A 22,172-nucleotide genomic window follows, 5' to 3' on the forward strand; every position below is an offset into this window, starting at 1 on the left:
AGAAGAAGGCAAGCTCCCTTAGCCTCTGGGTACTGTGTGAACATTGAATGTATCGGGAGAGGTCAGATGAGGTACTTCTATATCCTCTCCCACTGCTAATGCTAGTCCGTCCATCTTTTATCAGACAGGCTGTGGCAGTGCTGGAAAACCTGAATGTAGAGGTCTTAAACTCGGAGCCTGCAGATCCTGCCAGTAACTGCTTGAGTGACATGGGGCAAGTCAGCCAATCCCTCCGAGTTATATTCATAAATGGAAGAGGTAAGTCAGGGGCTATTGTGGTCTATTTGACCTTAGTCATGTGAGACTACCATCAAGGGGAATCTCTTTCTCTCCAATCTTTAACTAATCTTCACAGTTCAGGTCTTTGACATCGCCAGACTTATCTCGGGAAATTGCCAGGCATCTGTCATTCCTGCACACAGAGCTAACCATGGGTGGCTCATTAGGCAATGAACCCTACTGTTGTCTGCAGCAGAATCCATTGGTCAATAACTAAAGGGAGCCTGCCCAGCCATCCTGCCTGCCATCGATTATGTATAAGTTAGAAAAGGGAGCCAAGTCTCTGCTCCCTGCCTGACCCCAAACCAAACCCCAGATAGGAGAAAGATCTTGCTTTCCATTTCCTCTCTGGAGAGTACAGACTTTTAGACACTTGGAACACAGTGGCCATGTAGATGATCTCAAACCACTTTGCAGTGAGAGATGTGGTGTGCTATATCCAGACAAGGAAGACAGGAGGAGAGACGCAAGTTTCCCCAGAGCCTGGGATCTGCATACTGTGTATCTGCAGGTAGCATCAGAGTCTGACAGAAGACTCCCAGTGACCCCATGGGGTCTACAAGTCACAGGGACAACGAGGCAAAGGAACCGCACAGCCCTAATGACGGGGTTCTGGGGATGGTTGCTACCAACATGGGGGCACTTCTACATGCATCTTCCTCCACTTCCTACCGCTAGCAGCTAGCACAGTGGCCAGTACGTGTTTGCTTTGTAGCATGATGTGGCCAGAAGGGTAGAAGAGTAACATGTTGGCCCCACACGTGAATTCTGTTTGCACCATTTGCAGTAACTCTAAGTGGAACGGGACTTCAGTCCCTTTAATAACAATCGTAACTCTAGCCCCGGTGCTCCCAAGGAGGAACTCTGGAAAAACAAATGACACACGTACAGACTTCCAAAATGTTGAGGGCTACAAAGTCTTAGAGCTCAAGCTGAAGCAAACACGTTTGTCTGGTTGGCTTCTGTGTTGCCACGTTGAACACCATGAGCAAAAGCAACTTAGAGGGGAAAGAAATTGGTTTGTGAGTTCCATCACAGGGGGAAGCTGTGGTAGGAACTTAAGGCAGGACCTAGAGCAGATATAATAGGGTGATGCTCAGTAGCCTCCTCTCCAAGGCCCGCCTGGCCTGTTTTCTTATACAACTCAGGACCACCTCCCCATAATGGACACCACCCACAATGGGCTAGGCCTTCCGGCAACAACTAAGAAAATGCCCCCCAGACATGCCCAGAGACCAATTCGAGAGGGGCAATTCCCCAACACAGCTTTCCTATTGCCAGGTGGCTCACGTTTATACCAAGTTAACAGAAACTGACCAGCACAGACTTCAAATATTTTTTGAATTAAAAATACTTTATTACATATATTAATTTTCTATTAAATTTTTATATAATCAATAGGTCATAAATATATGTATAGTTCCCTTACAAGTATAAATATGTAATAGTTTATGCCAACCTCATTTATAGATACCAAATTTTTTTCTAAAGACACACATACCAGATGTTTGCTTAGTCCTTGCCAACCCGGCCCCTGCTACACAGGCCTCCTCCCACACGGTCTGTTTGTTTTCTTCCCATCAGAAATATGAGCACTTCATTGAGCTCTACAAGAATGATACTGCATCAAAGTGACTATATTGACAGAGAAGAAATGTGGTCATCATCTAACGCAAAGAGACGGGGCAAGGGTGCCTTAATTCACTTTGATTTTCAGGAGTTTAAAGCATTGACACCAGGATTTCTAACAATTCTAACCAGGATTTGTAACAATTCTAAAGCATACCAGAAAGTTAAGGCTATATCTACTACGGAGCTTCAAGGATGTTGTGCACACCTTACTGAGAGACCTAGAAAGCATAAAGACTTGGGGATGCGGGCTTCATACAGAGCGCGGGATCAAAGGAGGCTTTTCCTCAGCGTCTTCAGCTGAGTTCGGTATGTGGCTTTGTCAGGCCGCGTGGTGGACGATGGGCGTGACGCAAGTGCAGCCAACTTTTATGAGCATCTTCTCCAACCTGAAGGAATTAGAACAGCCCTGGGGCTCCCTCCGAAGGACCAGGATTTCTTGCTGGATGGGGACGGAGTTCATGGAGCCGTCTTCCTGCCCCTGGGCGTTGATACAGCCTGAGTGTCTGCACTGGGCCTCAGCGATCTCTGAGGGGAACCGGTCGGGGTCTCGGGTGATACTGAAGGAAAAAAAAAAAAAGGTAAAGCAAGATGCTGAGGCCAAGGCGAGGAAGACAGAAGGGTTGCATCAGCACTGGGTGCACCCCTTCAGGGAAGGTTCTGAGTTACCCAGGGAACAGCACGGGCTCTGAATTCTTGGCCCAAGCTCTAGCTGCTAAGTAACTTCCTATGCCTCAGGTGCCTCCACTATAAAACGGGGTTTCTCCCCATATCATTTTCTCAGAGGATTGTTGGGGATAGCCCATGGTTTGAATGCATACGGAGTAACCCCATAAATGAGGCTAGGGTTTGGTTACTCTTAGGTCTATGTTTTATTTGTATTGGTATTATTTCTCATCCTTTGAGCAGAGGTTGAACATCACTAGTAGGTCTCCCAAAGTACGATGCGTAAAACTCACTGCTTGGAAAGCGAATTCAAAGCCTTTGAGGTCTGTGAGGCCAGAGCTTCTCTCAGTTTCTCTCTTGAGACTCCCCTCTGGCTGAAGACAGGCAGTCAAGCCAGTTTGTCACAGTGCACAAACCTCTCAAGAAGGGAGCTATGTATCAGCCCGGAGCACTGCTCTGTCCCTAGAATCTGTTTTTATTAGTATATTGAAGAGTATAGATGGGTGCTGAGTGTTCTTAGGACCTAGATCTTAAGACAAAAATCACAAGACTGTCCTACACAACTGACTTTTCTTCCACATCCTGCCTTACCCTCCCTACCCAAAGAGAAACGCCCAGCTTCAGTAGATCCCTAAACTGACTCCTCATTTCCACTCGCACTCCCACAGTGACAATAATGCGGGCTGAAAAAATTATTGAGACTTCCCACCACACTGGTGACCCAAGGCGAGAAAGGAAGAAAAAAAACAAAACACCAAGTTCATGGAAAAGGTGCAAAGTCTATTGGAGGTGAAGAATGCGAAGCCAGGCATGGTGTTTCATGCCTACAATCCCAGAACTCAGAAGGCTGGGGCAGAAGGATAGCCATGTATCTGAGGCTAGCCTCGGCTACCTAGTAAGTTTCAGGGCAACCTGGGCTACAGAGCGAGACTTCAAATCTCAGAAACAAAAAGCAGACATGAGTCCTGAATACTCATAAGAATGAGGCTTTGTAATCAATATAATGTAGCACATTTTTGTTTCTTTTATTGTTTTTTTTTTTTTTTTTTTTTTGGTTTTTCAGGGCATGGTTTCACCAAATAGCTCTGGCTGTCCTGGTTCTCATTATGTAGACCAGGCTGGCCTTGAACTTAGAGATCTGCCTGAGTCTGCTTCCCAAGGGCTGAGATTAAAGGCATCCACCATTACACTTGGTTTAGCACACGTGTTTTCAACGTAACATGTATGTCTATCTTCCTTGACTTACTTGTAATCCCATGGGGAACTGGAGCGGTTCTGGAAGTCACGTGGGACAGAAATGCCCTGGTTTTGATTGAAGATGCGAATGTCAACTCTCACACTGTTATCCTCCAGGGGAGGGCAGTTCCCGGCTTTCTGCAGAGCAGAAAGCCCTACTTTGGGGTTCCTCCAAGCTGCTCCCGAGCTGATGATGGCAAATCCCAACATCAACAGCAGCAGAGACTTGACCTAGAAATTCAAGACGATTACCACAGGTTCTAATCTGAGCCCTGGTGGCGGGCAATGTACCTGACCTCTGGATATAGAGTCACTTTACAAGATCAAGGTTTCTCTTTTCTCTGTGGTACAGATCATCATTGGCAAGGAGAACTGTCCTGCCTAATGGTATCAGGGTGCAAACAGAAAGGGTCGTGATTAAAGCCCTCTTGACTTTATCTCCAGCTTTACAGTCCACAAAACCTTTCTCTGGGACTTCCTCCAAACCTCACCCTACTGTCAAAGCCCCATACATAATTCAATTAGAAGTATATTCATCAGGCCAGAGGGATGGCTCAATAGTTAAGAGTTTAACTTCTGGGGCTGGAGAGATGGCTCAGCGAGTAAGAGCACTGACTGCTCTTCCAGAGGCCCTGAGTTCAAATCCCAGCAACCACATGGTGGCTCACAACCATCTGTAATGGGATCCGATGCCCTCTTTGGTCTGTCTGAAGAGAGTGGCACTGTACTCATATACATAAAATAAATATTTTTAAAAGTATATTTATCAACATTAAATAATAAACACCTTAAGCATGGATCACTCAAGAAGCATTTTTTTTTATGTTCTATAAAAATGCTGTATCTGCATTCATACCAGACTCAGACCTGTTAGAGTAAAACTTCCTTCAAGAGCGTGTGCACAGCAAGGGTGTTCCATGAAACATTTCTGGATGAATGAGATCTGGGGTAAGTGAATGAGCAGGAGCGGCCCAGCTAAATTAAACAGTATAGTTATGCCACGATCATTGAGCACAAAGATTGTGTGAAACCAAGCACAGCAAAATTCCAATTACCCATGCTAATTGAAAGAAGCAGGGGCGCTAATGACACACAACATCAGGGTACAGAACCCATTTCCTTTAGCTCTAGAATATATCTTTTCTATACTAACATTGACATCAGTTTATCTGCGATTACAAGCGCGCACGAAGAAAGTGGTCAGTGAAGACCTGACCACAAGAAGAACTAAAAACTCAATGGCTTCCCTTGGTTGCAGACATCCTTTGCTTTCCCTGCTCACACCTTACTGGGGGAGAACCAGCACACGGTAAGGCAGAAGAGCTAAGGCTGAGCTTTCCATGTCTGGGCTCTGTATTGTACGTGTTCACATCGTGTAGGTCGGGAACGTGATTGTGCATGTTGGATTAAAGACCTGGCCTGCTCTTTTCTACATACTGGAGGCAAGAAATGCCCAGAATAAACAACGAGGTCATGGGGTCAACCTGCTGTACCATGATCACTGGTAACAGGTTGAAAGCAAGATGCAGGGTGAGACAGATTTGTCTCCAGGTAATGGGCAGCCATATGCTTTCACCTCCTAAGTCATTCGTTCACTCAATAGCTAGTCCTTGGGGCCACGGTGTTGTGCTTTGGGGTCACTATCTCTAGAGTCAACTGTGGGGTCCATAATTCAATTACAGGACTCACCTCACAGTGACTTGGTTTCCTACATCCTCGTAAATCCCAGAGGGCCCTGTAAGCATGGGGTAGTCTGATATAGGGAATGGCTGACGTTGTATTGATGTTAGCTTGTGCACGAGGTGGATGTGCAGTCTTCACAGGTGCTTTCAAGTTTAGAAAACACAGTCACACATCTATCAACCACTTCTCTAAGGTTCTTAAGTAAATTTCTCCTCCAGAGTCTTCTCTTTCCTCTTGTGTAGCATGTTTATTGGCTTGCTTCTAATTTTAATCACCAAGACTGAAAGTCACTACAGTTTGGTGATATATGTGATTGGTGATAATTTGTTGAGGTGGCTGGTCTTAGAATCCACCCCCAGAGGCTCATATGTGTGAATGCTTGGCCCCTAGTTGGAATTGTTTGGGAAGGAGTAGGAGGTGTGGTCTTGTTGGAGGAAGTGTGTCACTGGGGTGGGCTTCAAAATTTCAAAGGTCTTCTATCACTCCTAGTTAGTTCTTTGTGCCTTGTGGTTGTGTCTTAATGTGTGAAATCTCAGCTACTTCTCCAACACCATGCCTACTTCCCAGCCTCCAGCCATGATGATCATGGAGTTTCACCCTCAGAACCTGTAAGTCCCAAATTAAACACTTTCCTTTATATGTTGCCTTGGTCATGGTATTTTATCATAGCAATAGAAAAATAAGTAAGACAACTTACATGCCCTTAACAATCCTTTGTGTTTCTTTATTGATAGCTAAATAATCTTGGAGTATTTTAAAAATGTTTTCACACCTCTTTACTAGATTCGAACAGCTACCTCGTAAAGTAGATGAAACTCATCATAATTATCTAATCAGCTAGGCGAAGGACTTTGGTCAGAAAGGCAATAAACAACCTGACAGGGTTCTCCAACCTCTCTGTGACAATCTACAGTCTCCACCTTCTATGGCAAGGCTCGGCCACAGCCGCTGAAGGTCACTACTGCTCTCCACACTTCCTTGTGTCCCATTACAAGAGCCAAGAATTCTAAACACTCTGTGCACTGCATCAGAGAGACAGAAGTATTGAAAGCCACAAATCAGTGCTTGCTATATGACAGTGTCTTTTTATGTGCATGAGTTTTGGAGCTCTAATAAGGCTGAGAACAATACAAACATTATGTCTTCCCAGGGAAGTTGGGAACATTTTACAGGTTTAAATTCTTATATACCACCTCTCAAGGAGATTGATAGACATGGTTCAAATCCTGTAGGATGGGAAACAGTTGGGAGAATATTGAAAGTGAAGGTGGTCAGTCATAGAATGTGAGCCTTCCCAGTTTAGCTTTGTACATCACTTGGTGTGCTCACAGCTGAGAGACCATCTGCGTGCAGCCCCTACACTTACCTGTAGTCTGTAACCTCCCTACACAGGAATGGGTGACAGAGACTGGTCAGCTCCGAGCTCCATCCAAATTTACCTCAATCACCCACAGAGTGCGTCTTTTTCTGCTTGCCCCTCCTAATTCATAATCCTGTTTCAACACTTCTTTCGCCACCGTGCTTCTTGATGGCAATCCAACTGATCCCCACCCCTCAAATCCCCAAAACAAATAGTAATGGTTTGGAGCATTAAACTACCTAAAGATTTGCTTGGATACAATGGCATTGAGTTGAGAATCTTGCCTCTCAACATCCCCAGATAAACATGCTGTTGTTGGGGGCCAGAAAACCTAGATGAGGTCTCAATATTCTTATATGAGCAATATTATATGAGCAATATATTACATTAGCATTGCACTATTCTTAGAACTGAAATAGCAATTGAAAGCCAGATGCCTGAACTCCTTTACACCATGCAATGGGGAAAACATTCAAGATCTCTTCCTGTGGGTTGATGCAGGTCTAAGAAGTAATAATAATACCCCAAGCCTGCCTTGGTGGCACACTCCTGCAATTCCAACATTTCCAAGAGAGCAAGGCAAAAAGGTCGCCAGTTCTAGACCTGTCTGAGCCCACTTCGCAAACTCAAGACTAGTACGAGCCACACAGGAAGATCTGGTCTCAAAAAAGCAAAACCAATCATATTACGAATTAACATTTTTATACTCTTTCTACCTTTACCTCTTACAGCAAATTGCAGTGTTCAGATTAACTAAAATCTAAGTGTATATGATCTACCTTACAAGTCTAGATTCATATCAATAAAACAATTAATCCCTTCCCCCAAAATGCTGTAAGAGAGACACCACAGTTAGGCTGCTGCACAAGTGAGGGGATTAAAATTCACTAAAGGAAATGACTAGCACCAAAATCCACACTTGGGAGGGAGAAGAGCCAAATCTAACTTCAAAGCCTATGTCCCTAGATTCTGTACTTTGGTGGCTTCTTGTAACCACTATAATAACATACAAACAATTAAGGGGCTCTCACCATTGTCAAAAATCACAAGCCACTTATAAAAGTCATGCTCTTCGAGGTTTCAAGGCTTATCCTCGGAAAATCAAAGGACTGTCAAAACCAGTAAACAGAGTGTGCGATTTCCTAAGTGTGGTCCATGTGCCTCTATATTAAACCCTTCCCAGGTTTTAATTAATTAATCAGTTATCAAAGACACAAGAAGCTTCTCCAGGAGCTAACCCAAAGTTTAACATTGGGTCATTCTGCTTCCTCCATTTCTCCATGGTTCTTTGGGATCTATATTATATATTAGCATCTAATGTATATTTATATTATTATTGTATATAATGTGATATTACATATATATTCCTTCCAAGGAATAATGTGTATATATATATATATGTCATGTAATGTATACATACACACACATATATATGTGTGTGTGTATATACATACGCACACACACACACACACACACACACACACACACACACACACAAGCTTGGCTCTTGTTTTAGGCCAAGCTAAGTCTATAATGAGTAAAGAAGAGACTCCATGATGGTCTCTTGAGATAGCAGATACACTAACCCACCTGAACAAAATCTATCAGGTAAGATCATGTGCTTTCCTCCTATTCTAATTTTTCTGTTGGTGTTGGTTTTTTTCTTTTCTTCTCTTTTTTTTCTCCACCAGACAAATCAAAATTAAATTTCACTCTTTAAAGAACTAACTCACCAAAGCCATAGAAATCTACCTTTTTTAAAGCTGAGATGCGGCTACCCTTAGCCTAGTATTAATCACCACCACTCACCATGGTTGTTTCACAGGAGCCCTTCATGCTGGATTCCCCGATGGCTGCTTCTTCGCTCAGGAAGTACTTTCTTCTGAGAGGTCTCCCTATTGATGTCAAACGACAGTACCTGTCGGTTTTATAGCAATTACTGTCCCTGTTTCCACTGACCTCCTTACTGACTGTAAGTTGTGGTTGACCCAGAGTTACTGACGAATGCAGGGTTTCTACTCCACTTCCTGAAGGGGAATCAAAGGGGGACCCTAAAGGGAGATGACGGAAAATGGACCAGATCTTCCTTCTCTTCTAACCCCCTCCCCCCACACACACACACTTCCACTCCCATTACCTTTACTATAGATATGAACCGAGTCACAGATTACTGTCATGATCTTTAATTCTTCCACAAACCAACCCTCTTGTCACGCACTGTGGGTTCTACTTACGGGTCACGCAATAGAATCCAACCAATGGGGATAAGTCACCCTTGCCAAGACTTGGTTTTCAACACTGTGGATGGGAAAATAAAAAGAAAGAAATGAATGATGTCAGTGAGAAATTCAGAAATTACATCTCTGGGTAGTTTTGTGGTTTCCCTAAACTAATTATTTCAACCTTATGACAGGGACCCCTACTGTGCCATTCACACAATGTAAGTGGCTATTACCTGGCTATCTCTGATTCAGGACCATTTTTGTTAGCCAAAGTGGATTAGTAAATAGAAAGTTTAAATGTTCTTGTGTAGTTTGTAGACTTGGAAAAAAGAACAAAAAAAAACAAAAAACAAAAAACTATTTGTCTCAGTTTAGATCCAGGCAATAAGCATTTGTTAAGCACGATCATTTATACTAGGGAAACAATTTCATTCCCCCTTCCTCAAAAACACCAGTACTTTACTTCTTAAAGATCTCATTTTGATCAGGTAAAACTTCTACAAGTTGACCTGTTCTGAATCTCTGTGTCAATCTACAAAATGAAGCTTCCCCAAATGTAGAGATATGATCAAAAATAAATATAAATATATAAAATTCTATAACAATAAACTTTTGTTGATTTTCTTGTTGTCTTTTTGTTGATTTTTCTAAACAGGGTTTCTCTGTGTAGCCTTGGCTGTCCTAGAATTCCCTTTGTAGACCAGGCTGGCCTCTAATTTCCAGAGACCGCCTGCTTCTGCCTCCTGAATGCTGGGATCACAAGCATGTGCCACCACGCCTAGTTTAACAGTACTTCTTTTAAAGATCAGGTAAAAGTGCGCATTCTCTTTTTAAAATCAGACTGTGGCCTCAAGCTCAAAGATGTTGTCCTCCGTTGTCAACGCATCTGAATAAGTCTCCATTTTCTTTAACTGAAGAACGCACAGAACTGATCACATGAACTGATCTGTCATGTAGTATCTTACAATCACATGACTCCTTTCCTGGCCCATGGAGGCTGCTGTGTCCCTCTTGCCTGCAGCTATCAGGAGTTCAGCTCCGACCAGAAGCCTCTCCCACAACCCCCTACAGTTCTACCTTTTGCCTGCTTGTGTTCTCTAAGATCCTAATTAAAAAAAATATGGGGACTCTTTAGCTCTTCTCCAAATGCACATCCTCAAATAAACAATCTACACTGCACAGTGTGTTATTTTGTGCAAACATGGGCTCAATATAAGTGCTTCAGTTTGACTGAAATCCCCGTGTTTATGTCACAGGGAATGTTAAGGCCACAGCACATATGACAAGACAGCTCATGTACAAAGCAAAACTGCCTTTATGAAGACTAGAAGCATGCTCTTAGATTTCAACTTTGCTTGTATCCCTCATGTTTCCAAACCAATATATGATTGATAAAGTGGGTAGACTGAGGCACTCACTGTTTCTTCTGGACTTGCACTGCCAAAGAAGTGTGTGTTGGTGGCTTGGTGTCCCCTGTAGCAGGTTCAGAAGAGGGAGCTTATGAAGCCACTTACAGATTTATAGTTTTTTTTTTTAAGTTTTACTTATTGGCTTTAATGTGCGTTGTCTAGAACTGTGGATAATTTACACACACACACACACACACTCACACAGAGAGAGAGAGAGAGAGAGAGAGAGAGATTGTTTTTTAGCTAGCATATAAAATAATAGATTTCATTACAACTTTTTTCTTTCTTTCTTGTTTCATTTGTTTGTTTTGTTTGTTTGTTTTGTTTTTGCTTTTCAAGACAGGGTTTCTGGCCTTCCTGAAACTTGCTCTGTAGATCAGGCTGGCCTCTAACTCAGGAACCCACCTGCCTCTGAGTGTTGAGATTAAAAGTGTGAACCACCACTGCCTAGTTTCATCATCACATTCTTATGAGTATATTAAATTTATAATTTAATGAACGACGAGAAGATGACAGAAATTCTGATAGGTAGGCAGTGGATCTTGGGAAGAATAGAATTGAGGAATCTATTTGAGAAATACAAAGTGAACAGCTTTCTCCGACCATCGAACGTTTTTTGCTTCATCCTCACAGAGAAACTCAATGTCACATGACCACACACTAAAACCCCTGGAACCTTGAGCCAAAATAATCCTTTGTGCCTTTTAGGTTGATGGTTAGGCGTGTTTCCACCGCAACAGAAAGTTTGTTAACGTGCTCTAGTTCTTCACTACTCTCTTTCCTCATGGTGGTGCTTCAATGCATAGAAAAGTATAACCGCCACCCTGAAAGGAAATGCTAAAAACACCAGACTCTGTAAGGCAGGGTTAGCTGGATTGTGGGGTGGGGTGGGGTGGGGGGAGGGGAGTAGGCAAGATGCTGTCCCCCTGCAGAGGGAAAATGGCTGATAACTGCCTGGAACCAAGAGGTCCAGGTTTATATCCATTCAGCATTTCTTCCCATGTCAAAAAGTGTTCATACTATGGACACAGTAGTGAGTACACACCAAGCAGACAGCCAGCCCTACTGAGTGCGATTCTCTGACCTTGTGCCATCGATGGCTTTGAGAGTTTCAGAAATTCCCTAGAGCTGTACAACTCTCAGTCCCCACTCGGCTCCAAAGCACACAGAAATGGAACAGCCCATGACTGTAATCCCAGGAGAGCCTTACACACAACCTCGCCTGTGATAAAACACTGCTTCGGGCAAACCATTCAGATTAACCAGTGTTTTATGCCCTACTATGTGCATGGGACTATACTGCATGGTTTTTAGTTTAGTTTTTTTGTTTTTTTGTTTTTTTGTTTTTTTTTTTTTTTACAGAATATTGTTTCAGGTAAAAGTGTGTCCTGTTACAGATTTGTATTTAGAAGTTCAAAACCTGGTTACATAGTGAAAATCATCACACTGACTTTTATGTCCAAGCACACAAGTGCACACATATTACATACAGAGACTGAGAGAGAGAGAGGAGAGAGAGAGAGAGAGAGCTAAAGCATAGAAGTATATCTAAAAATACAGAAATTGATGTCTGAAAATGAGGTACTACTGCAATAAAAGCTTAAACACCTTAGTTGTAGTTAGGCAGTTAAATTATGGGTCAGATACATGATGGACTAGGGTTATATAATACAATCCATTTGACAAAAAAAACTGCAATAGGCAGATATCGTGCCTAATTAATTTGTAGCCTTAGAGAAGGAGATTAAAAAACAGAACCTTATTTGTGTATATTCAATTTTCGGAATTGACGAAAGTAACACAAGAGAGAAATTGAGTTCAGAACAGGACTGAAATGTTTGCAAATGAAACAGAGATCTGAGTTCTGCAAGACTGGAAAGGAGAAACATCCATTTCTACCACCAAAAGTAAAAGTCGAGCTCAGAAAGGCCCAGGCATAGCTTTCAGTCAAACAAATTTCCCAAGGGCAAAAAATCAGAATGAAGCATGAAATAATTGGATGCAGGAACTCAGAGTATAATGTGTATGGATTCTGTCCTGGCAATCCTTCATTAAGTTGGGAGAGGCAGAGAGAGTTGCAGGAATACAAAAAGAAAAAGGTTTCCCGAGAATCGTACTTCAAAAGATAATTCTTGCTTGCCTAAGAAAGTTGCTCAGTTTCTGAAACTGACTCTCAAAATCACCCAGGAACTGATCCTCGAACCTCAGCCATTAAGAAGCAGGAGTCAAAGCCCGCAGGAATTCTTCACCATCGCTATTTTATATGTATCAAAGGGGTTCCTAGGAGGAAAAAAATTTTTTCAAGTACACCCAGGGACCACAGAGTAAAAGTGAGCTCATTCCAAATCCAGAGCCAAGTTCCAATCACGTTAATATTCTGTATGTCAGGCATACAAGGCACCCGTGAAGCAACCAAGCAAAATGTCATGGTGGCAACCCCAAATACCTGCTGGGCTCCCGATCTTTTTCTTTCCAAATGGACTGTTGTTTTCCTGCTTCTACTCCATCCGCTCAGGTAATGCGCTGTAGTATATCAGCTGACACTCAGACATTGTGTAATGAACCATAGATGTGCACTAGATACTCTGGGTCCCACCTTACATGCATTTCCTTAGGAAAGAAATGAAAACACTCGAGAGGTTATTTCTTCGCCGGGGAAATAAATGAGCCAATTCAAACCAGATTAGATTATATTAAAGGCAAGTTTATTGGGAAGGTGTTCTGGAGTGACTTCGCTGGCCCCAAGGATTGAGTCGGGGGTTGGGGGGGGGGAGAAGAAAGAAAGAAAGAAAGAAAGAAAGAAAGAAAGAAAGAAAGAAAGAAAGAAAGAAAGAAAGAAAGAAAGAAAGAAAGAAAACAAGCAAGCCAGTGCCACGGGAGGGGGTATAGGGGAGGGAAAGAGAAAGGGTGCGCACGGAGAGAAGAGAGAGACCAAAATGTCTGGATTCTACAGGGAAGAGATTCTGAGGGGAGAGCAGCCCAGTCCCTGGGCTTGAAAGTTCAGGGTGTGTCAGGTGGAGACTGAGGAATGCTGGGAGAACCTCGAGGCCATGTCGGCTTTGGTGTAAAACAGGCACCTCGGTACCTTGTTCTGTGACAGGAAACCAAACAGAGAACAAGTATTTGATGGAAAGAGAGGCAGACACTGGGTGGATGGAGCTAATATGGTCATCGAAGAAAGCCATTCTCTGCTTCCAGGAATTTTTTTTTTTCCTTTTGGCTTCTCACCCTTGACTTGCTCTGGCCCATGAAATGTGTGTGAGTCACTTCCAGGCAGAAGAATGTGAAATGCATGTGTCATTCACCACGAGGCTCTTCACTGTCTCAGGGATTATGGAACTAGGGGTCGGGGGTGGGGGGTGGGGGCTGGTAATACGGTAAAAGGGCGGAGTCTGCATATCTGAGCCACTTCATGGGGCTGTCTCCCAACTGACCCACATTGGGCACAGCAGTGGGGCATCTCATCTTTCAAACCACTTGAACCAGAAGCATTATTCATGGTCACATAACCTAATCCAAGCAGACTGGTGGAGACATTTTACAGTCTTTTCTCCTTACTTTTTTTTTTTTAATCTGAACTCTGATTTCTCATAAAGCATGACAGTTAAGTGATTTCACGAATACTACACTTATCTGGATTTATCTCCAAGTGACTTATTTTCGCAGACATTATATATTTGTGTCGAAGTCAGTCCTTTCATAGCATGTGAGGATATTAGGCTGGAGTGACATCAAAATACCCTGGATTTTATTCTCTGACAGTATGTTGCTCCCTTAAGCAAGATTTTTCTTTCCCTTAGGTGGTTTGCACTGAATAAATAAATATATAGCTTGTCTTTTTAGTCCCTAGCACAAGAAGTTCGGGTTCCGTTCCCCTTCTCATCGCCTTAGCGCTGGGTCTCCTACTGAATGATGTGACAGCCTATGCCCCTAGGCACCTGTAGAGACTAGATCACATCATCCCCTTTCCCCAGAACAGTTCCCGTCTCAGCGTGCTGTAAATCTGTTCACTTTTCCTATCTGTTTGAAGGAAATAATGAACCCCATCGTGTGTTTTTATAGAAGCAACAGATGGTCACAATCCATAGGAAACACACACACACACTCACACACACACTCACAAACATAAACACACACAAACACACACAAACACATACACACACTCACAAACACTCACACACACTCACAAACACACACACAAACACACACCACACACACTCACAAACACACACACAAACACACACTCACAAACACACACACACTCACAAACACACACACAAACACACACCACACACACTCACAAACACACAAACATAAACACACACACTCACAAACACACACTCAGAAACACACACACAAACACACACACTCACACACACTCTGAGGAAGGCACTTGCAGCCAAGTCTGATGACGCGAGTTCTATCACTGGAGCCCAAGGGAGAGAGAGAGCATGCAGACTCCATGGACTTGGGTTACAATGTGTGTGTGGAGGTCAGAAAAGAAGAATATGGAGTTGGTTCACTCCGTCTACCTTGGGTTCCAGGGATAGAACCCAAGTCATCAGACTTGGCAGCAAGTGGCTTAACCTAATGACCCATCTTGCCTGCCTCCAAGCTGGCATTGAATGTCACCAAAATAAATTATGCAAGGTGCATTGGGGTGCTCTTCCTGTTTGCCTTTCTAATTTTAAAACTAAGAGCCAGAGTTATCCTGTAAGCTCCTTTTTGAAGGACAGATACTTTCTGAGATGCTGGAGGCTATTGTTTATAGGACATAACGAGACACTAAACAAATTTGTTTGACCCAACTGCACCGGATGTGCTTGATCACAAGTAATCGAGAAGTACGTGGACAGGAAATGTGTCAGGATGTATGCTTGCTCCTGATTGGACCTGATGGGAAATACAGTGGCCTTGTGGTCTTGCCTCTTTTTTTTAAAGATGTATTTATTAATTGTATATGAGTACACTGTCGCTATCATCAGACACACCAGAAGAGGGCATCAGATCTGATTACAGATGGTTGTGAGCCACCACGTGGTTGCTGGGATTTGAACTCAGGACCTCTGGAAGAGCAGTCAGTGCTCTTAACCACTGAGCTGTCTCTCCAGCCTGGTCTTACCTTTTTTAACCTTCTGCAAAAACGTGAACTCGTCACCGAGAATGGATTGGGTCAGAATCGATCATTCTGGCCAATAGTAAAGCTTGCTTCAAATTTGGATCAGAAATTGTGGTAGTGGTCTTATTCTCAACGAGCGGGATTAGCAAAAACTACACATGCCAATTCAAACTTTGGTTTTGCTTGGGTGTATGTATGCTTTGATTATGGCTTTGATTTCCATACACCTCCACTTCAATTGCTAGCCCAGCAGTCACACATACAAAAGGGCATAGGCTGACCTTCTACTGCAAGGTTACATGGTGGCCCTTAAAGCAGGAAGGCTTGGTTTACTTACTACAAAAGAGACCTGATTGGGCAGCTGTTCTTGGAATGGTACAACTCAGCAGAGGCTAATATCTTCCTACAGGCTGTGGGAGAATACTCAGGCCTTAACAGTAAAAATATTCAGGGAAAGAATTTAGATTCTTAATTCCCTCCCCTGAGGAAAGACTGGCAAGAATGAGCCAGGACCCCATGCTGCTCAATAACAAACCTGCTAGAACCCAAGACTCTTCACTGAGCTGTAAACTAGTTTCTATTTCAGCAAGTTAAAATGGCATTAGAATTCATTTTGTGATGAAATCTTCCTAGGAATTACATAAAGGCCCTAGAGATCATGGCAAATATCCTCTATGCTATTCACAGAATATGGAGACATAGAATCCACTGCAGTTGGGAAGCTCACGGTCACATAAGTGTACGGTTGTGTCTGCAGTCAACCAATTCAACTGAAAATACTCCCCAATTATGTTTCTAATTGACTTATTGTTGTTCCCTAAGCAATACACTATAACAACAATTTGCACAGCATTTATTTTGAATTGGGTATAATTTAGAAATGACTTAAAGTGTGTAGCACAAAATAAGCAGAGGATCTGCAAATAAGACACCATTTTACATGAGGAACTTAGGTTTCCTCAGATTTTGGTATCACTCACGGTTACTTTAGAATGATGGTGTAACCAGGTGATAAAATAGTGTTGTGCAGCAGTTTCCTCAAGATTGAAGCATCCCCTCCCTCTGGCAAGGAAGCTCTCGAAACAGGAGGTAAACAACTCAGAAGGTTCAGGATGTGCCTGAAACTGGCAAGATTCACTGGGCCCTCTTCTTTCAAGAATAGACAACCCAAATTTGAAAAGAAGAGTCTCAGACCAGCCAAGCTGCCTGGAAGAAGCAAAAAAGTTGAGCTGGTCAAGAAGTTTCGACCAACTGAGTCACTTGGAAATGGCATCTTCCAACCTGGTGAGCTTCCTACAGGCTGTGCTTTTCTAAGCTGTCACCTATGCTGGGGTGGGCTTTAATGATGCACCTGTCATTGAGTCATTTCTGCTCCTTTAAGTAACCCCTCATCTACATTCCTGTATACAACACCAATAAAAGTCATTAGTTTACTAAGTTTTTGTGTTGTTATCTATTCTTTGGTTTGCTGTGGACTCCCAGCCCACAGTGAGTAGATCTGTGTGTTGTGTCTCCCCAGGAAAAGTCTTGTCACACAACAGGTTCCCACTCTGACCTAACTGATCATGTTGGTAAACCCAGGTCAACTCCAGTGGAATAGGAGCTAATCCATGCTGTGAGCAGCGCAGACACTGTACAGGCATTACCGGGGACTGAGGTGATCATCTAGTTCAAACACTACTTTTGTTAAGAAAACATGCAGTTTCCTCTATGGATGTGGCCGACCTTGCTCAGGGTACAAGTCAGTGCCTGAGAAAGGAACCTGAGCACATTAGTGCAGAGTTCCCTGGGGCGGCTTGTAGCTCTCTAGTGGTATTTCCTGTGTAGTCAGTATGAAACATAGGAAGCCCAGTAAGCCCTCTGGTTTCCCAGGGTGAGTTTTGGTGGAATCATACTTTGATCTGTCCTAACGACCTTATTAGGAAAGTTTTTAGGTTTCCTGGGAAAAACTCTTCCAATAGTTGAGGTGGCTCAGTGGGTAAATGTTTGCTACAGAATGAGAGAACCTGAGTTCCCATCTACAGCATCTATGTAGGCAAGCTGGAGAGAGGGCTCAGCAGTTAAGAGCACTCATGGCTGCTCTTCCAGAGGACGCAGGTTTAATTCTCAGTAACCACACAGCAGCTCACAGTTGTCTCTAACTCCAGTTCTAGGGGATCCAACACCTGCGCGGAAACACATGCAGGCAAAACACTGATGCACATAAAATCAATCTAAAAATAAAAAAACTGGGGTATAACCCCAGCCCAATGAGGAGGCAGAGCGAGACATTCTAGGTGCCTCACTGGTCCACCAGTCAAGCTGAAAATACCTAGTTCCGGGTTCAGTGAGATATCTCAATAATAACAACAACCACAATAATATCAACAAAAATAAGTGACAGTTATAACAATCATGTTGATGGTGGTATGGAGAGTGGTAAGATACTTGATGTTGACCTTTGTGGGTCTCCATATGCACACGTGCATGGGCAAATGTGCCCATATATATATATACATGCATATACCCACAAGCACCATGATCACATACACTTTAAAAAAATCTCCAAGTCCAGAGCCATTAGTCGAGCTAGTGTAGACTGAACAGACATCAGGAAAAATGAGTGGGAATTAGCCAGCCCATTCTCTGGTTTCCAGTCTTTTCTGATCCTTTTCCACATTTCCCTGACCTACCTCATAGGGCTGCTAACACAAAGAACCTGTAGTCCATCGGAGAGAGCTAAAGACCTTATTGCAAGTGAGGGCTTAGGCTCTGGAGCCAGGCCCACACTAATGGTAGGAAGGAACTACCGAGGGACAGGAAAGGGGGTACGAATCGAGGGGATATTGGGGATTGAACGCAAGGCACATCATACAGGAAAAATAAGCACTCTCCAGAGTTAGGCCTCCCGCCTCTAATAATTTGATTTTTGTTGAAATAGTGTTCTCTAAAACACTTAACCGAACCAGTCACTTTGTTAGTGGGTCCTGGACATTGTATCAGTATCATTTCTGTAGAGTTCTATGCCAGACTGACATGTGACCACTGCTCACATGGTCCACTTGGCTCATAAGTAGCTTATAAAGCAGTCTGTGTCACCATTTTACAGCTAATTAACAAGCAGCACAAGTTTTCCCTCTAGTTCTGTGCTAAGTGGCCTAGACTAACTCCTGTGGCTGGATCTTTGATCACACTGTGATCCCCAATATTGTGTTATTTACTCGAAAAGCTGTTTCACTTGGCTGGCTCAGTCTTACACACACCTTTAACCCTCTGGCTGGGGTACAGACCTACCCTTAGTACAGACCTTTAATCCCAAGCAATGAAGGCAGTTTTAGAAGGAAGCACCGATATTTGAAAGTGATGCCTAACTGAGTGGCAGCCAAAGTGACGAAGCAGAGAAAGATTTGACAGAATAGGATAGGGCCAACTCTCTCGAGAAGAGAGGCTACATAAGAGCAGTGCAGAGAAGAGGAGGGCAGTTGTACAGAGACCGGCTATAGAGAGAAAACAAGCTGGACGACAGGAAAGACAGAATGAGCCGGAGAATGAGAAGGAGCGAGAAGGTAACAGATTGCCAGGGAGTTTGAGGTGAAGCAGAGGCCAGGAGAGAAGCTCGATTGAATCAGTCATCTTGGAGAGGAGTTTGGGGCCAGAACAGCTGAGTTAAACCAGCCAATCAGAGTTCAGAAGGAACTAAGAAGGAGTGAACTTGGTCAGCAGCTTGTCTCAGAGGCTCAAGACATTGTATGCCTAGATTAGACTGTGAGACCAGACAACTCCACCTAGGGTTCAGACTCCACCTTAGAGGACCAGACCTAAGGTTAAACTCGAGTTAACCAGCAAGCCTGCACCTAACGCCAGTTTCCAGGTTACTCTCTATCAAGCCCGCACCGGGCACTTCACTCCCTAACAACCACCAACCAGGAGGAAAGCAGAAGTCAAGTTTATGGTTCGGCTCCCAGCACCAGCCATTATGTTAAAGGGCAACAAAATCTCATTAATAGCCCCCCAATCAGTCGAGTGCCAGGCTAGAACCCCCCCTTGCTTGTTTGCTTCCCTATATAAATGCTTGCCCAAAACTGGGCTTGGGCTTCACCCTCCTGTCCTGCTGCCTCGGGGTCAGCGGTGAGTCCAGGCTCAACCTTAAATAAAAAGACCCCAGTGAGACTGCATCGGAACTGACTCCTTGGTGGTCTTTTGGGGTTCTCCAGCAGGCACGACACTGTATGGAGGCTACAAGCTTCCAGGACTAGGCTTACCTAATAAACTAGCAGACAGAGGCTTGCTTATGTGGTGACAACTACATCAAGCAAATAAAAGATACTTTTACACAATCCTCACACCTTTCCCAGAGTAAACTTTGAAAGCCACATTCCTGTCTATATTTCATTCATCTGGGTACCCTATTTATGATGCCCCAAATTCTCAAGACAGAAAAACCTTACCCCTCTAAGCCCCAGAAAGAAACCTTAGCTCTTTTAGATAGCATCGTATGCAATTCTTACTGTTTTACTCTTAAATGTGTGTCTGCTCATCCCCTAAATACTGGAGTTAGAGGAGGTCATGGGTGCTCGGAACGGAACTCATGTCCTCTGCAAGAATAGTGTGTTCTCTTAGCCAGCTCTCCAGCCCCATAGCTTACTCAGTCTGAGTCAGTAGATCACAGTAGCATGTTTCAGGCATGAGTCTCAAGCTGAGCTCTCTCTGTGTGTATTCTTGTGAACACCCATACATACAAAGCACTCTGGAGGCAGAGGCAAGCGGATCTCTGAATTTTGAGGCCAGCCTGGTCTACATAGCTAGTTCCAGGACAACCAGAATTACATAGAGAAAACCCATCTCTTTTGTTTGAAAACAAACAAAAAGCTAGAGGACATTTTGCTTTGTGGCTTTAGGAAAAAGAATAACCCAAAAGCAACACGAAGTATCCCAACAGCCTATGGCTGAAAACAAGCACGACTCGGGTTTGTTACACCCCAAACACGTGCTTTGTGCTCTTTTAAGGGCATTCTGCAGGCAGGATGAACTGTAGGTGGAAGGTTTCGTGGCTGGGTTGGTGTGCTAATCCCTCCACCTGAGGCTTTGCCTGATTCCAGAAGATGGTGGGTTCAGGCTCCATGCTCCCCACTACGATGAGTCTTTGCTAGGGTTACTCTTGTAGATTCCAAAGAGACTTCACTTAGCAACCAATGGGAGCAGATGCAGAGTCCCACAGCCAAACATTAGGGAGAGCCCTGGGGAGTCTTGCTGAGGATGGGAAGGAAGGATGAGAGGAACCAGAGGGGTCAGGGACACACAAAAACATGGCCCACATAATCAACTGACTAGGATTAACGGGAACTTGAGAGATCAGGTCTATAGGGTTCCAACCTCCGCATGCTTTGACCAAGCAGCTTGGAATTGTGGGTATACTAACCCTGGGAGCAGAGCTGTCCCTGATGCTTGCCTACTTGTGGGACCCTTTTCCTCTTACTGGGTTGCCTTGTCCAGCCTTGATGCAATGGTATGTCCATGGTCTCATTGCAGCTTGTTGTGCCTTGTTTGATTGATATCCCTGGGTGGCCTGCTTTTTTCGGAGGGGAGTTGATCTGGGAAATGTAGGGGAAACTGCAGTCTGGATGTAATATATGAGAGAATTAAAAAAAGAATGGTTAAATGCCAAATAACTGCAAAGTTACCCTGCAAAAGGATCCCTCTATGAATAAGGACAGTATTTTGCTGGTTTCTGACATAAACTATCAGTTCTCTAAGGTGTGTGTGGTAGGGGGATCTGTTGAGCCAGTGAAGCCAGAGTCTGTTTCCCTGGACTTTCAGTGACTGCCCTTTGTTATGTATCTTTCCCAAATCAGCATGGCCTGGTTTGCACTGCACATTATAACTTTCATCTGACAGTTTTCTGAGAACTACAGGACAGAGAGAAAATCCCCAAAGAGAGCACAGCTGTCTGCTGCCACCTAGTGATGACTTGACGTAAATGTAGAAGTTAAGGCTGCAAAAGAAATCCAGTATGCCTGTGTACAAGTACCAAAAGCACCAACACATTAACACACCATTAGGGAGATCAGTTTGGAGAGTTTCACAATATTTAAAACTACCATAAGACCTCGATGTTGTGTTTTTCTCTGTGTAGCCTGTCGTGAGACTCGCTTTGTAGATCGGCCTCCTGAAAGGCATGCGCCACAAACATTAGGCTCCTTCAAAATGAGGGTCTGCTGCTACCTCTGAGTGCTGGGGCCATAAGGACGAACCACCACAACCAGTTTATACGGTGCTGGGAGGCCGAACCCAGGGCTTGAGCCAGGCTGTTCCATCCTGGGTGTACCCCAGGCATGGGATGGATGGATATGGATGAATGGATGGTGAAAATCTGGCACATATAAAAACAGAATAGTATTCAGCTGTAATGAAGAAATAACAGTGCTGTAGGAATAGAAATGTATGTTGGAACATATACTAAGTGAGGCCACAACCTCAGAAAGAAACAAACATGTTCTCCCTCACATGCAGGACCTAGCCAGTAATTTATTACATGTCGTACATGAGCGTACTGCAGAAAACAAGACCGGATCCCGGGACATGAGGAAGCA

At 43.7% G+C, this 22,172-nt stretch overlaps 1 protein-coding gene across 1 annotated transcript; it reads right to left on the reverse strand.

The window, feature by feature from the left end:
- Positions 1-1,614: 1,614 nt before the first annotated feature.
- On the reverse strand, positions 1,615-12,995 carry Il17f (interleukin 17F). Its single transcript, NM_001015011.2, is given in 5 exon segments — positions 1,615-2,468; positions 3,821-4,041; positions 8,663-8,748; positions 9,088-9,151; positions 12,931-12,995. Coding segments are annotated over 3 exon segments (486 nt in total). The 5' UTR covers positions 8,690-8,748; positions 9,088-9,151; positions 12,931-12,995; the 3' UTR covers positions 1,615-2,230.
- Positions 12,996-22,172: the final 9,177 nt, after the last annotated feature.

The sequence above is a fragment of the Rattus norvegicus genome, chromosome 9 (assembly GCF_021556685.1).
Source record: "Rattus norvegicus strain SHRSP/BbbUtx chromosome 9, alternate assembly SHRSP_T2T, whole genome shotgun sequence".
In the NCBI taxonomy this organism is placed as follows: Eukaryota; Metazoa; Chordata; class Mammalia; order Rodentia; family Muridae; genus Rattus; species Rattus norvegicus.